Below are 15,239 nucleotides of genomic sequence, written 5' to 3' on the forward strand. Positions count from 1 at the left end.
TGTTTATACATCGCTTTTGGTTATAAAATGCCTTTCCCAGAGTTAGGTCACAAACATAATGCCTCATTTAAATACGTTACTACAATATAGTTTTTCATTTATGAACAAACAGCAACTAGTCACTGTTTATGAATTTATGTTACGTTGTACATGGAATCTGCCGTAGCTAAAAGTTATACACTGGACCCCTAGCATTTTTCGTAGTTCATTTACGATAGATGTATGCAAAATGCATCAAAATACTCGAAGATTTGCCCACTATGTTAATAGATTTTTCTGACTCTACGTTGCTTTAGATTTTATGACGAAAAGTGCGTTATATATGGCGTAGTGCTTTGGCAACTCACGACCAAACTATCAAGTTTCAACCTAACCTAGACCATGAAAACACTACCGATCAGCCAGCTACGACAAACAAGACTTCAGGCAGGTATCCAGTATCGCATTAGTCACAATATTTACTTTCGAAGATGTACACTTCAGTTTATACGTGTGGTTTTTTCATATAATAAATAAAACTCAACAACTGTTCCATCGAGAGAAGTTGTGAAATCAGATTACAATTACACACGTTCAGTTGCATTTTATAACGATAAAAAACCTGCTAACTCAAATTTCGTGTTGCTTGCAACTCAACTTTTATAGTTAAAATAAAATGTGGTTCACAAAGAAAAATTTATCTTCTGCTGTATATGGTCTGGAAAACGAAAGATGGATGGAACAGCATCATCTTTCAGCTTTCTGCGATTTACGTAATTTTCAAGGAAACAACTTCCTTCAAAATTAATTGTTGGTAAGGCGGGTACCAGGTTGAGATTCATTGGGAGAGTGCTTAGAAAATGTAGTCCATCAACAAAGGAGGTGGCTTACAAAACACTCGTTCGACCTATACTTGAGTATTGCTCATCAGTGTGGGATCCGTACAAGATCGGTCTGACGGAGGAGATAGAGAAGATCCAAAGAAGAGCGGCGCGTTTCGTCACAGGGTTATTTGGTAACCGTGATAGCGTTACGGAGATGTTTAATAAACTCAAGTGGCAGACTCTGCAAGAGAGGCGCTCTGCATCGCGGTGTAGCTTGCTCGCCAGGTTTCGAGAGGGTGCGTTTCTGGATGAGGTATCGAATATATTGCTTCCCCCTACTTATACCTCCCGAGGAGATCACGAATGTAAAATTAGAGAGATTACAGCGCGCACGGAGGCTTTCAGACAGTCGTTCTTCCCGCGAACCATACGCGACTGGAACAGGAAAGGGAGGAAATGACAGTGGCACGTAAAGTGCCCTCCACCACACACCGTTGGGTGGCTTGCGGAGTATAAATGTAGATGTAGATGTAGAAAATGATCGGAACATATAAAATGGTATTCTGTCGGTCGGAAATCTTGCCTCCTGACAGCGTGTCACCATTTTTGTTAACAGCTGTGGTTTTGAGAAAGGAAACCTGCAAATATATGCACAGACATTATGCTAATACCGTGTTACAAAAACATTTACTAAGCAAGTGCACTGACATACAAAACAACTTAAAATATTCACATATCTGTGAAATGTAATATTCGTTCCTTTCTCGTATTTATTTGTACAATTAATCGCTGCACAACTCTTCACCATTGTACTTCTTTTGATTGGAACGTACAGACAGTAGAATTACGAGTAACAAATACTGTATGTACGCCCCAACAAATATACAACGTTGAATAAGGGTCTTCATAAACAACAGTACTACACAACACATCAGACTACAAACACTATAATGGCGTCCAGCCGAAGGTTCAAATTATCCCGCGACTGCAGCGCCATCAGTGAGTCTAGTTAATTTTTACAAGGTCTTTGTTTAATATACCGAAGGGACGGCAACAATAGTCGGTAGTCGCTTTTTACCACACATCAAAGATATTATAGAGTTCATGTTTGGAAAAATGGTAAAACTAATAATTATTGCTGTCCAATGCAGTATTCATGAACTATGATTTTATAGAGAAGTTTCGAAGTGCATCTCGAGGCATTACAAAAGTCATAGTTGTAATAAAAATCTGTATCAGTTGTCTCATTAATACGGGAGCACGTCACAAATTTAAAATGATGTTTATTACTAAGATGAGGGATGTTCAAAAGAAAAACTTCGAAACAACACTCTGAATGTAATTTAAGTCTTTATTCAAAAGTTATCACGACAGGAGTCAGTCCTCCAGTGTCCAGTTCATCGTCCGATCTGAAGCCCTTTCCTTTGAGATGTTTTCTTAACGGACCAAACACATGCAAGCCACAGAGCGACATATCCGGGCCGTAGGACGAATGCTCAAGCTGTTCCCGCTGGAAAACGAGGCCATTACACTCTGTGTGACGTTGGAGACGTGTGGACGTGCGTTACCGTGAGCAGAATCACTCCGTCCGTGAACAGCCTAGGCCGTTCGCTGTTGATGGACTTGCGCAGGCTACGAAGTGTCTCACAGTACACGTAACTGATGATGGTTTGTCCGTGCTCGATGAGGTCGATGAGTGTCGTACTTCACAAAAGATGATGAGCATCACCTTGGTTGCTGAGGGTACATATTTGAATTTTTAAGGGGGAGGTGACGACGCATTCTTCCATTGCCTAGATGTCTCACTACATAATCCCAAAGCAGCATAAATTTCAACAGGTTTTGTTGTTACGACTCCTTAAAGCATCATATTCTACTTACACTCAGAAGAACAACAGCTGCGGTCACTATCCACAGCCACGCGGAGTGGCCGCGCGGTTTGAGGCGCCATGTCACGGATTGGGCGGCTCCTTCCGCCGGAGGTTCGAGTCTTCCCTCGGTCATGGGTGTGTGTGTTGTTCTTAGCGTAAGTTAGTTTAAGTAGTGTGTAAATCTAGGGAACGATGACCTCAGAAGTTTGGTCCGTAAGAATTTACACCCATTTCAAGATTTTTTTTAACACTATTCACATCCAATATGAGCAAGCTATACTATATCCCTTAATTTACGATTGCTGGTTTTTGACTAATATTCTTCGCAAATGTCGAGACAGTTGAGAAAAGAATAAGGCTGAAATTTTGCAGCCGTTGTAGAAATAAAATAAAACTAATAGTTTCACGTGAGAGGCATCTATTTTAACTGTTTGTTGTAGCTATGGTCCCAAGTTCAATGAAAGTAATTAATTAAGTGGTATTTAATAGGGTTAGGCAGAGAGCACTGTAAAGGCGCTGTTTAATAGAAAAGGTATTGGCTTTGTGGGTATATTGTGAGGTGTAAAGGACTAGTTCGGTAATGGTGTGGGAAAAAGAGAGGGGAGGCGTGTGTGTGTGTGTGGAATGAAGCAAAGGCTTGACTGCAGTAAGCATAGTGAAATGGATTAGACTGCAGTACTTATGTACTTATACAGAGGTAAGGAATTTAGGCCTGTATTAAACTGTCAACTTTCTTTGACAAATATCTTTGATCAAAGTCATTTTGTGAAATCTTTGTCAGTGTAATATGGAAACTTTGATAAAAGTCTTTGATCAAATATCTTTGTTCAAAGTTAGATCGTAGACCTAGCTTTGATCAAATTTCGTCCTACTGTATACTTGTTTTATTCGCTTCAGTAGGTTCTATCCTTAAAATGAGTTCAAAGTTTACTTCATGTGTGGCTACCACCAAATTGATAATTTACAAGTATGAAGGAAGCGACATTTTCACAACGTCAAACACAATGACTCTTACAACCTCAGACAGCAGTTAGACTGTCATAAAGAAATAGCTGCAACCCTCAACTCTATTCGAAGTGGCCGCGCCGTGGATGCTGCGAGGAAGAAATTAAAACGACTAAGGTGTCTTTGGCGGTGTGGGAATAAAAGTGTTGTCAGTAAAGTGCACACAAGTGAAATGTATTTATTTGTTACTCTAAGTAACATAATCTAATCGTCATACATTTCTCCTTAAGTGATTTATATGTTGTTTCACATTTGTTCGGAACAATATGTGAAATTGTACAGTGTTGGATACGAATACTATATTGAAAGCTCGAATAGGTTTCGCTTGTTACTAAAAATCTTGACATGACCATCATACGATCTGTAGCAGAAATCACATTTCTCGAATGAGTGTGTTATTTGCAAATATGAAGGACCACTTTCATGAGGTCAAACTGAAACGTTCGTTCACCCATTTTCAAATCTACATCTTCTAATGTACAGTTTCGTAGCTGTTTATGTCATCGCATAATAGCTCACGAAAGAAATTCTGGTGAACATTTCGAGCTTTTCTTCTCGCTGTCCATGGTTGCATACATAAGCCGTTTCTCTTTCTTTTCAAGCAACGTGCCCACCACTAATATTACATTAAATGTTGCTGTAGAGACGATCAACAGTTCAGCATCCATTCTCTAGTTATGAAGAAAACTTTGACGATAGTGTAATAGCTTCAGCGAAGTACTTTGAGCACAGAGGTTTGATGAAAGTCTTTCATTGTTGTCGGTTCCAAGCGACTGTTGCCGTACGCACTTACGCGTGCTTTGAAGTTGGTGAAAGCGTATATCGTGCAAGTTATATCTCTTGTTTGTGTAGAATTTGTCGCTACCGCCAACTTCAGCAATGACAACTCTCAACAAATGGAATAAAAATTCACTCAATATCTCTCCGAGACCACGTTTAAAGCTCACATTGGCTACGATATTAACAGTATAGAGCTCAGATAACTACTGGACGTTCATTGGCTGTCGGAAAATGCGTGACGTAGTTGCGCAGGACAAACCTAAATTCGACCGCTATCGTTCGTGACTCCAAGTATAGCTTGCAGAGGCGCATGAAACCACTTTTTTCGATTGGAGACAACAGCATCAGGAGCGCTTGTTCAACAAAGCAAGAGGGAAAGTTTATGTTCAAGCATTTACGGTCACTGGGATGTGGGTACATGTACATCTACCTACATACGCCGCGATCCATCATACGGTGCTTGCGGAGGGTACCTCGTACCACACCTAGCATCTTCTATCCCTGTTCCACTCCCAAACAGAACGAGGGAAAAATGACTGCCTATATGCCTCTGTACGAGCCCTAATCTCTCCTATCTTGTGGTCTTTCCGCGAAATGTAAGTTGGCGGCAGTAAAATTGTACTGCAGTCAGCCTCAAATGCTGGTTCTCTAAATTTCCTCAGTAGCGATTCACGAAAGAACGCCTCCTTTCCTCCAGAGACTCCCACACGAGTTCCTGGAGCATTTCCGTAACACTCGCGTGATGATCAAACCTACTAGTAACAAATCTAGCAGCCCGCCTCTGAATTGCTTTTATGTCCTCCCTCAATTCGACCTGATAGGGATCCCAAACGCTCGAGCAGTACTCTAGAATAGGTCGTATTAGTGTTTTATAAGCGGTCTCCTTTACAGATGAACCACATCTTCCAAAAATTCTACCAATGAACCGAAGACGACTATCCGCCTTCCCCACAACTGCCATTACATGCTTGTCCCACTTCATATCGCTCTGCAATGTTACGCTCAAATATTTAATCGACGTGACTGTGTCAAGCGCCACACTACTAATGGAGTATTCAAACATTACAGGATTCTTTTTCCTATTCATCTGCATTAATTTACATTTATCTATATTTAGAGTTAGCTGCCATTCTTTACACCAATCACAAATCCTGTCCAAGTCATCTTGTATCCACCTACAATCACTCAACGACGACACTTTCCCGTACACCACAGCTTCATCAGCAAACAGCCGCACAGTGCTATCCACCCCATCCAGAAGATAGAAAACAACAACAGACCTACCACACTTCCCTGGGGCACTCCAGATGATACCCTCACCTCCGATGAACACTCACCATCGAGGACAACGTACTGGGTTCTATTACTTAAGAAGTCTTCGAGCCACTCACATACTTGGGAACCAATCCCATATGCTCGTACCTTAGTTAGGAGTCTGCAGTGGGGCACCGAGACAAACGCTTTCCGGAAGTCAAGGAATATGGCATCCGTCTGATACCCTTCATCCATGGTTCGCAATATGTTGTTGTTGTGGTCTTCAGTCCTGAGACTGGTTTGATGCAGCTCTCCATGCTACTCTATTCTGTGCAAGCTTCTTCATCTCCCAGTACCTACTGCAGCCTACATCCTTCTGAATCTGTTTAGTGTATTCATCTCTTGGTCTCCCTCTACGATTTTTACCCTCCACGCTGCCCTCCAATACTAAAATGGTGATCCCTCGATGTCTCAAAATATGTCCTACCAACCGATCCCTTCTTCTAGTCAAGTTGTGCCACAAGCTCCTCTTCTCCCCAATTCTATTCAATACCTCCTCATTAGTTATGTGATCTACCCATCTAATCTTCAGTATTCTTCTGTAGCACCACATTTCGAAAGCTTCTATTCTCTTCTTGCCTAAACTATTTATCGTCCACGTTTCACTTCCATACATGGCTACACTCCATACAAATACTTTCAGAAACGACTTCCTGACACTTAAATCTACACTCGATGTTAAAAAATTTTTCTTCTTCAGAAACGCTTTCCTTGCTATTGCCAGTCTACATTTTATATCCTCTCTACTTCGAGCATCATCAGTTACTTTGCTCCCCAAATAGCAAAACTCCTTTACTATTTTAAGTGTCTCATTTCCTAATCTAATTCCCTCAGCATCACCCGACTTAATTAGACCACATTCCATTATCCTAGTTTTGCTTTTGTTGATGTTCATCTTATACCCTCCTTTCAAGACACTGTCCATTCCGTTCAACTGCTCTTCCAAGTCCTTTGTTGTCTCTGACAGAATTACAATGTCATCGGCGAAGCTCAAAGTTTTTATCTCTTCTCCATGGATTTTAACTCCTACTCCAAACTTTTCTTTTGTTTCCTTCATTGCTCGCACAATATACAGATTGAATAACATCGGGGATAGGCTACAGCCCTGTCTCACTCCCTTCCCAACCACTGCTTCCCTTTCATACCCCTCGACTCTTATAACTGCCGTCTGCTTTCTGTACAAATTGTAAATAGCCTTTCGCTCCCTGTATTTTACCCCTGCCACCTTCAGAATTTGAAAGGGAGTATTCCAATCAACATTGTCAAAAGCTTTCTCTAAGTCTACAAATGCTAGAAACGTTCGCAAGATATCATGTGAACAAAAGGGCGAATTGCGTTTCGCAGGAGCGATGTTTTCTAAAGCCGTGCTGATGCATGGACGGCAACTTCTCTGTTTTAAGGAAATTCATTATATTCGAACTGAGAATATGTTCGAGAATCCTGCAACAAACCGATGTTAAGGATATTGGTCTGTAATTTTGAGGATCCGTCCTTCTACCCTTCTTATATGCAGGTGGTGGTTGGAATGACGCGCATGACGGCAGGCTTTTTCTTTCCGGCAGGTACGCAGGTCCAGGCTCGCAGAACATAGACGACTCTTACGAGGTGGGCCTGCACAGCTACTTCGCGACGACGCGACGTTACGTGTACGTGCTCATCGACGGCCGCGGGTCTGCCTGTAAAGGCGACCGGGTGCTCTTCTCCGTCTACCGCAGGCTGGGCGGCGTGGAGGTCCAGGACCAGATAGACGTCACAAAGTAAGACTCACAACCACCTGTCTTCTCATAAACCTTGCACAGAGTTATGGCCCTTAACAGTGTGTTTTACAGTCAGAAACCTTTATGAGTGCATTTGGGATCTGAAATTGCGTATTAATCAAGAAGTACTAGAAACTAAAATTTGATTGTGAAACGCTGTTTACCTTTATTCCTGGGAAGTAATGGGTGCTGTCGACATGGGATCTAAAGTTGGCTGCATGTTTCTAGATTGCCAGAAGGCTTTTGGCATCGTCTCTCACAAAGGAAGTAGGTTACAGTACGCTTCTTCGCCCACTGCTTGAATACTGCTCAGCAGTGTGGGATCCGTACCAGATACGGTTGGTAGAAGAGATAGAGAAGATCCAACGGAGAGCAGCGCGCTTCGTTACAGGATCATTTAGTAATCGCGAAAGCGTTACGGAGGTGATAGATAAACTCCAGTGGAAGAGTCTGCAGGCGAGACGCTCAGTAGCTCGCTACGGGCTTTTGTTGAAGTTTCGAGAACATAACTTCACCGAGGAGTCAAGCCGTGTATTGCTCCCTCCTACGTATATCTCGCGAAGAGACCATGAGGATAAAATCAGAGAGATTAGAGCCCACACAGAAGCATACCGACAATCCTTCTTTCCACGAACAATACCAGACTGGAACAAAAGGGAGAACCGATAGAGGTACTCAAGGTACCCTCGGCCACACACCGTCAGGTGGCTTGCGGAGTATGGATGTAGATGTTGATGCAGATATAGAATTGGCTTCTAATTAAATTGCTTGTCTACAGACTGAGCTGTGTGACTGGATTCGTGATTTTCTGTTAGAAATACCACAGTTCGTAAATAGCATACTCGTACACTGAGGTGACAAACGCCTTAAGATAGCGCGAGGTACCCTTTATTTGCAGATAAGAGCATACTTCATTTCCAGTTTTGCTGTTTCATGAATAACCTCGAAGAAAACGGTCTATTGACACACAGTCAATATGGGTTTAGGAAACATCGTTCTTGTGAAACACAACTAGCTCTTTATTCACATGAAGTGTTGAGTGCTATTGACAAGGGATTTCGGATCGATTCCGTATTTCTGGATTTCCGGAAGGCTTTTGACACTGTACCACACAAGCGGCTCTTAGTGAAATTGCGTGCTTATGGAATATCGTCTCAGTTATGTGGCTGGATTTGTGATTTCCTGTCAGAGAGGTCATAATTCGTAGTAATTGACGGAAAGTCATCGAGTAAAACAGAAGTGATATCTGGCGTTATAGGCCCTTTGCTGTTCCTTATCTATATAAACGATTTTGGAGACAATCTGAGCAGCCGTCTTCGGTTGTTTGCAGATGACGCTGTCGTTTATCGACTAATAAAGTCATCCTAAGATAAAATAACTGCAAAACGATTTAGAAAAAATATCTGAGTGGTGCGAAAAGTGGCAGTGGACTCTAAATAACGAAAAGTGTGAGGTTATCCACATGAGTGCTAAAAGGAACTCGTAAAACTTCGGTTACACGATAAATCAGTCTAATCTAAAAGCCGTAAACTCAACTAAATACCTAGGTATTACAGTTACGAACAACTTAAATTGGAAAGAACACATAGAAAATGATGTGGGGAAGGCTAACCAAAGACCGCGTTTTATTGGCAGGGCACTTGGAAAATGTAACAGATCTATTACGGAGACTGCTTACACTACGCTTGTCCATCCTCTTTTAGAATACTGCTGCGCGGTGTGGGATCCTTACCAGACAGGACTGACGGAGTACATCAAAACTTCAAAGAAAGGCAGCACGTTTTGTATTATCGCGAAATATCGGAGAGAGTGTCACAGAAATGTTACAGGATTTGGGCTGGAAATCATTAAAAGAAAGGCGTTTTTCGTTGCGACGTAATCTTGTCACGAAATTCCAATCACTAACTTTCTCTTCCGAATGCGAAAATATTTTGTTGACACCGACCTACATAGGTAGGAACGATCACCATAATAAAATAAGGGAAATCAGAGGTCGTACGTAAAGATATAGGTGTTCATTCTTTCCGCGCGCTATACGAGATTGGAATAACAGAGAATTGTGAAGGTGGTTCGATGAACCCTCTGCCAGGCCCTTGAATGTGATTTGCAGAGTTCCATGTAGATATAGAGAGATCTACATGAAGTGAATGCATCAACGCTACAGTATATGAAGTAACGAGAGAACGGTAGGTTCCCATGCTGGCTAGCAGAGGTGGTTGACCATCTGGCGCTTTAAAAGTCAGTGGGATGGGATGCCGATGCAGAAATCGCTCGTGACGTCAGCAAAGAGTTATGTAGGGAAAGGACATTTATTCTCGCGTGAATCAAGTAACCGTTATTAATAAATATTTTCTAACAAAAGTTGCCTTTCAGCAATTTTACAATGCCAGGAAACGTTGGGATTAATAAATCAATGAACAACCCTGGCATAACCGAAGATGTACGATTTTATTCGAACTACGCCGATTGTACGCTTAAGCTGCAGGCTGTGCGCCATACTCGGCAATTGTCGATAGGGTGCCTTTGCATCTGGTCATGCGGTACACCATGCCCTCGTACCGTTAATAGCTTAATCAGTGTGAACAAAATCATTTTACAGTGTTTCTTAAATAAACGCACCATGATGGCATCCCGAATAAAAATTATTTGCACAAAAAGAGCTTCTTTCCTCTTCATAATGTAAAACATAGTAGTATTGCACTTTTAGATTCTACGGCTCTGCAAGGGGACATAAGACTACGAGAGCATCTGCACATAATAGGTAGGGAGGGTTTCTGCACTGCGGCTCACCAAGTCAGTTCAAGGACAGATTGGCTAAATTATCGCAAAAATCTGCAGACTCACCGATTAAACTGAGACATTTATGGTGGTTTAATACGAGCGGTGGGTTCTTGCAACAGCGAAATGCAGATGTACCGATGGCGGTAATATCACGTACACTAGATATGAAAGGGCAGTGCGGTAGTTGAAGCTAGAAGCATGGGACGTTTCCTTTCGGAAGCTATTAGGTACTTCAATGTTTACTAGATCCACAGTGTCAGGAGTGTCCCGAGAATACCACATTTCAGGCGTTGCCTCTCACCACGGACAACGCAGTGGCCGATGGTCTTCACTCAACGTCCGAGAGCTGTGGAGTTTTCAGTGTTAACGGACAAGCAACAGTGCATGAAGTAACCGCAGAAATCAGTGTTGGACGTACGACGAAAGTAGTTGTTTTTGAGGCAACAAGGCTCAATATTTCTTCAGGGGACTTCCAACGATATCTTTTCCGTGATTTCTCTAAATCGCTTGAAGCAAATGCCGAACTCCTTTTCCGTCCTTCCCTAATCCGAGCTTGTGCTCCGTCTCTAACGACCTTCAAGTCGACGGGACGTTAAACACTGATCTTCTGCCGGCCGGAGTGGCCGTGCGGTTCTAGGCGCTACAGTCTGGAACCGAGCGACCGCTATGGTCGCAGGTTCGAATCCTGCCTCGGACATGGATGTGTGTGATGTCCTTAGGTTTAATTAGTTCTAAGTTCTAGGCGACTGATGACCTCAGAAGTTAAGTCGCATAGTGCTCAGAGCCATTTGAACCACTAATCTTCTCCTCCCTCCCTCTAGCGACTTGTTGACACCAATCCACGTCGAGTTGCTGCACTCCGCCGGGCGAAAGAAGTTCAGACACGATGTAGAAGATACCCAGTGACTTTTGCCACCACAGTGTCTATGGTTTTCTCCAAAGAAGCGTTACTAGCCATATCCTGTTCTTAGTCTGTACAAAGGACTTAGAAGACACTGTGAGAAGCCTGCTCATAGTGTTGACAGAATATGCCATTTACAGTCTGATAACGGAAATGAGCTTTTGGCGTCATTGGCCGGGAGGCCCCTTGCGGGGCAGGTCCGGCCGCCACATTGCGCGACCTGCGCGCCGGATGTGGATGAAATGATGATGAAGACAGCATAACACCCGGTCCCTGAGCGGAGAAAATCCCCGACTCAGCCAGGAAACGAACCCAGGGATGTAGAACGGCAATCCGTCACGCTGACCACTCAGTTATCGGGGCGGATCACAGTCTGGTAAAATAATCAAAATAGATCAGCAGAAAGAGTAACAAAACGAATTAGACAACATATCTGCGTATAGGGAATAGTAACAGTTGACCCTGTACGATAAAAGATGTATGGTTTCTCACATAACTTCTAAAATAACATGGTTACATGATAAATCGTACACACATATTTAAGGATTTTCGATTCAGCTACAAGCACGAAGATTACAATTTCGGTCAACTTATACAGCAAAAGAAAATGTTATGAGAAAGGCTAACCAAAGACTGCACTTTATTAGCTGAACATTTGTAACGTACAAGAAATCTGCTAAAGAGACTGACAACACTACATTCGTCCACTCGCTTCTGAAGTATTGCTGCGTGGTGTGGTATTCTTACCAGATAACATTGACGGAGTACATCAGATAAGTTCAGTGAAAGACAGCTCGTATTATCACGAAGTAGAGAGGAGAGTGTCACTGATATGATAATAAAGTTGTGGCGGAAATCATTAAAACAAAAGTGTCTTTCATTACCTTGGACACAAAAACTTTTATTGGGTCAGCGACCATGCTAGGTTCAATAGTATACTCTTGTATTTGTCGATAAATTTATCTAATTGTACTCCTAATTAAGCGTCTCGTTTTAACAGAATCATCAGAAACGTCTTTGGCAAACAGAACTACCATTAAAATGGATGAACAGACTTTTATAAAAGAAACGATGTTTAGAGTTATTGTGGTGACGCATAAGTTGAGGCAGAGGCCTCATGGATGTATGAGATCTAGTCAAGTAATATCTTAACAGCGTCAGGGACCAAACTTGCTCTCGTCGTGCGGTGCTTTACGAAATAAACATATTCGGGCGCCAGATCACTGAAGTGAGTGGCGTATATTGCATTATTTCCCGTATTATGTTAATATGAACCAATTATTCCCACCGTAAGTATTATAATTAAAGCCTGTAAATAGTATATTATAAAACACGTTATTACTTTACGGTAAACGTTATCGTGAGTAAAAAAGTGTTTACTAAAAGTACAATTAGTACATTTGCAGTAGAAAACATATTACTACAGTATTGATAGCATAAACCGCAACTAATTGTGTTGAATAGTTGAGGTCGGGAGAGGAAAAGATCCTATATATGACATCCTAAATAGAGGATCATACAAAAAACAATAATGACAGCACTAACTGAATGATACTGAACAGCACACACGGACTACTACACAATGTGACACTGCTATAGTTATTGCCTTAAGTCTAACATTTTTGTGAGATTTATGTACAATAAACCAATTATTAATACTTTTTCGTGCAGCAGCGCTTTCTTCCGAATTATTTCATTTCCATGATACGCAACCATGGACGCTCATGTCACGCGGGGTTTGTTGTGGAGTGACATTCTTGCAATCGCGCAGCTCGTATGGTGCAGCGCACATTCTGTCGATGCATTGTTTTTGTTTTCGTGGAATACCTGGGCAAAGCTACTTAATTATATTACCCATATTTTACGTTAAGTGTTAGTAACTGTTTTATTGTACACTATTGTATTACTCTAAATTTGATTTTTTAAGTCTGTTCATCAAATCTAATGTTAGCTCTTCGTAACACACAGCTACCTGATGTTAAAGTGAAATGGGTAAAAAGGATTGTAACAAAAAAATTTAGCATGTCAAGACAGGAGTATATTACTAAGAAAGGTGTTTTTTATCGCGGTGAGATCTTTTCACGAAATTTGAATGTCGAACTTTCTCCTCCGAAAGCCAAAATATTTTGTTGAATCCCACCTATGAAGAAGAAAACCATCGAGCTAAACTAACAGAAGTAAGAGCTCGCACAGAAAGATTTAGACGTAAATTTTTCTCTTATGCTATTCGAGCTGAGTGATAGATAAATAATCTGAAAGTGGTACTAAGCAACTTCTGTAAACTGCAGAGTAAGTTGGGATCTCTTTGTGTGGATACTGTTTGTTGTAAAGGGAAACAAACCAGGCAATACAATTTTACTTCGTTAGTACTGTTTTTCTACCTACCTGAAAATTGGGCTATTGAGCGTGCAATCGGCCGACCGCATCACATTGATTGCTCTACCAAGGGTAGCGGTTTTGTACGCCAGGAAAGAAAGTATTCCACGCCTCCTGCCAGCATTCCTGTAGTCCATTCTGCCAGGAAAAATTCGATATACTTAAGGAGCGCATGTCGCGGATGCTTCGTTCGTCTGCTAAGACCAATCACGTAACTCGATTTTGTTTTCGTTTCTGCGGCAACACAGAAGAACAGAAACGGGACGCACGCCATATCTTCCCTTTGTTGTTCACGGCGCTTCGCCGGCAATTTATGTAGAACTACATTTCCCAGTGATGTCGCTATCTTCCTCAGCTTGGAGTGTCGGTACGTTGTATGGTGCCACAATCGAGGCCGATGATGTCCAGATAATGATAATATTTACTGTAGTTTTCCCGTCCGTCGAAGTATCTCTCGTCCAGAAGCCATTATACAATTTTTTGACTTTACATATAGCTTTTCTACAGTCTTATAGCATCACAGTACCTATAGTTAATGCGACAGAGATGCTCATGGTCTAGTGTTTGCACTTGCGCCTAATGTTGCGGAAATCTGGGGTTCGATTCCCTGCGTCCACATCAGACTTTTTTCTGGTGGAAAGGCCTCATGCGATCAAATGAGAAGCTGTTTTGTCGAAAGTTGACACACTGAGCAACGTGGCTGAGGTACAATAATATAACGCTTTGTCTTTCAAACTATCTATGAACTTTTTATAGAGAAGTGTAATGAAAATTCTCACATTTATTGAATACGTCCTTTCTGCATCTTGTACTTCAGTCGTACGGTTTATTATTTAAACAACAACCAGGCAGAAGTATGGTTTTAAAAAGGTTTATTTAAATCAAACCTGTAGCGGTTTCGGATGTATTACAAATTCACCCTCAGGCGGCTGGTTTCTGTTGTGTGTATGTGTGTATGTAAGTACAATCTAACTTCCGCACCATTTCAGTCCAGTAAAGTGTTCATTGTAAATAAATATTTTAGTAGTTCTATTTCATGTTTATTACCTTATAAATAAATAAAACTTTTTTTTATTTTAAATTCAGTGCGTTAGTGTTCGTAAAATAGTTCTTTAATATAGTTTTCATTAAAAAAAATGACGATCATTCCACTTGGGACCTGTGGAAGGTACATTAGCTTATTTGTTTCAGTTGTAAATATTTGTCACGTATTGTTGTTTTTCTGACCTGTTCTACATCCTGGAACACCTCCTCACTACGAATCAATTGGAATGAAAGTAAATCTAATCTAATCTGTTTAAATTAGAAATCTTACAAACGAGAAGCTGACCGCACATAAAATCAGTGAAACTGATGCACATATCATGGCAGTGGCGTCGCATCGACAGAACAGTACCAGTCTGGTTGACAAGTGACTTTTATTAGCAGCAGCAAAAACATCAACCGTTATTTTTGTTTTGCTCTGAGAGCACGACGGTTGACGCATTACAGCTTCGGATCGTATTCTTCGCAAGACTGCAGACTAGTTCTATAGTTCTAGAGGATATGGTGGCAGTAGGAGAGGACCCATTTTCTTACTCCACCCAGTAGTGCAAGCATGGATCCCGTGCTTATGTTAACAGCAATTCACTACGCAAGTGCAATTAATTGG

General features: G+C 41.5%; 1 protein-coding gene across 1 annotated transcript in view; it reads left to right on the top strand.

The window, feature by feature from the left end:
• The window catches only part of LOC124798412 (venom dipeptidyl peptidase 4-like), a 254,271-nt gene that overhangs the window by 198,725 nt on the left and 40,307 nt on the right, over positions 1 to 15,239 (top strand). The window contains exon 13 of the mRNA XM_047261808.1: positions 7,336 to 7,530. Coding sequence (XP_047117764.1) covers positions 7,336 to 7,530 — 195 coding nt within the window. The remainder of the gene's footprint in view (positions 1 to 7,335; positions 7,531 to 15,239) is intronic.

Source organism: Schistocerca piceifrons, chromosome 5 (assembly GCF_021461385.2).
Source record: "Schistocerca piceifrons isolate TAMUIC-IGC-003096 chromosome 5, iqSchPice1.1, whole genome shotgun sequence".
In the NCBI taxonomy this organism is placed as follows: Eukaryota; Metazoa; Arthropoda; class Insecta; order Orthoptera; family Acrididae; genus Schistocerca; species Schistocerca piceifrons.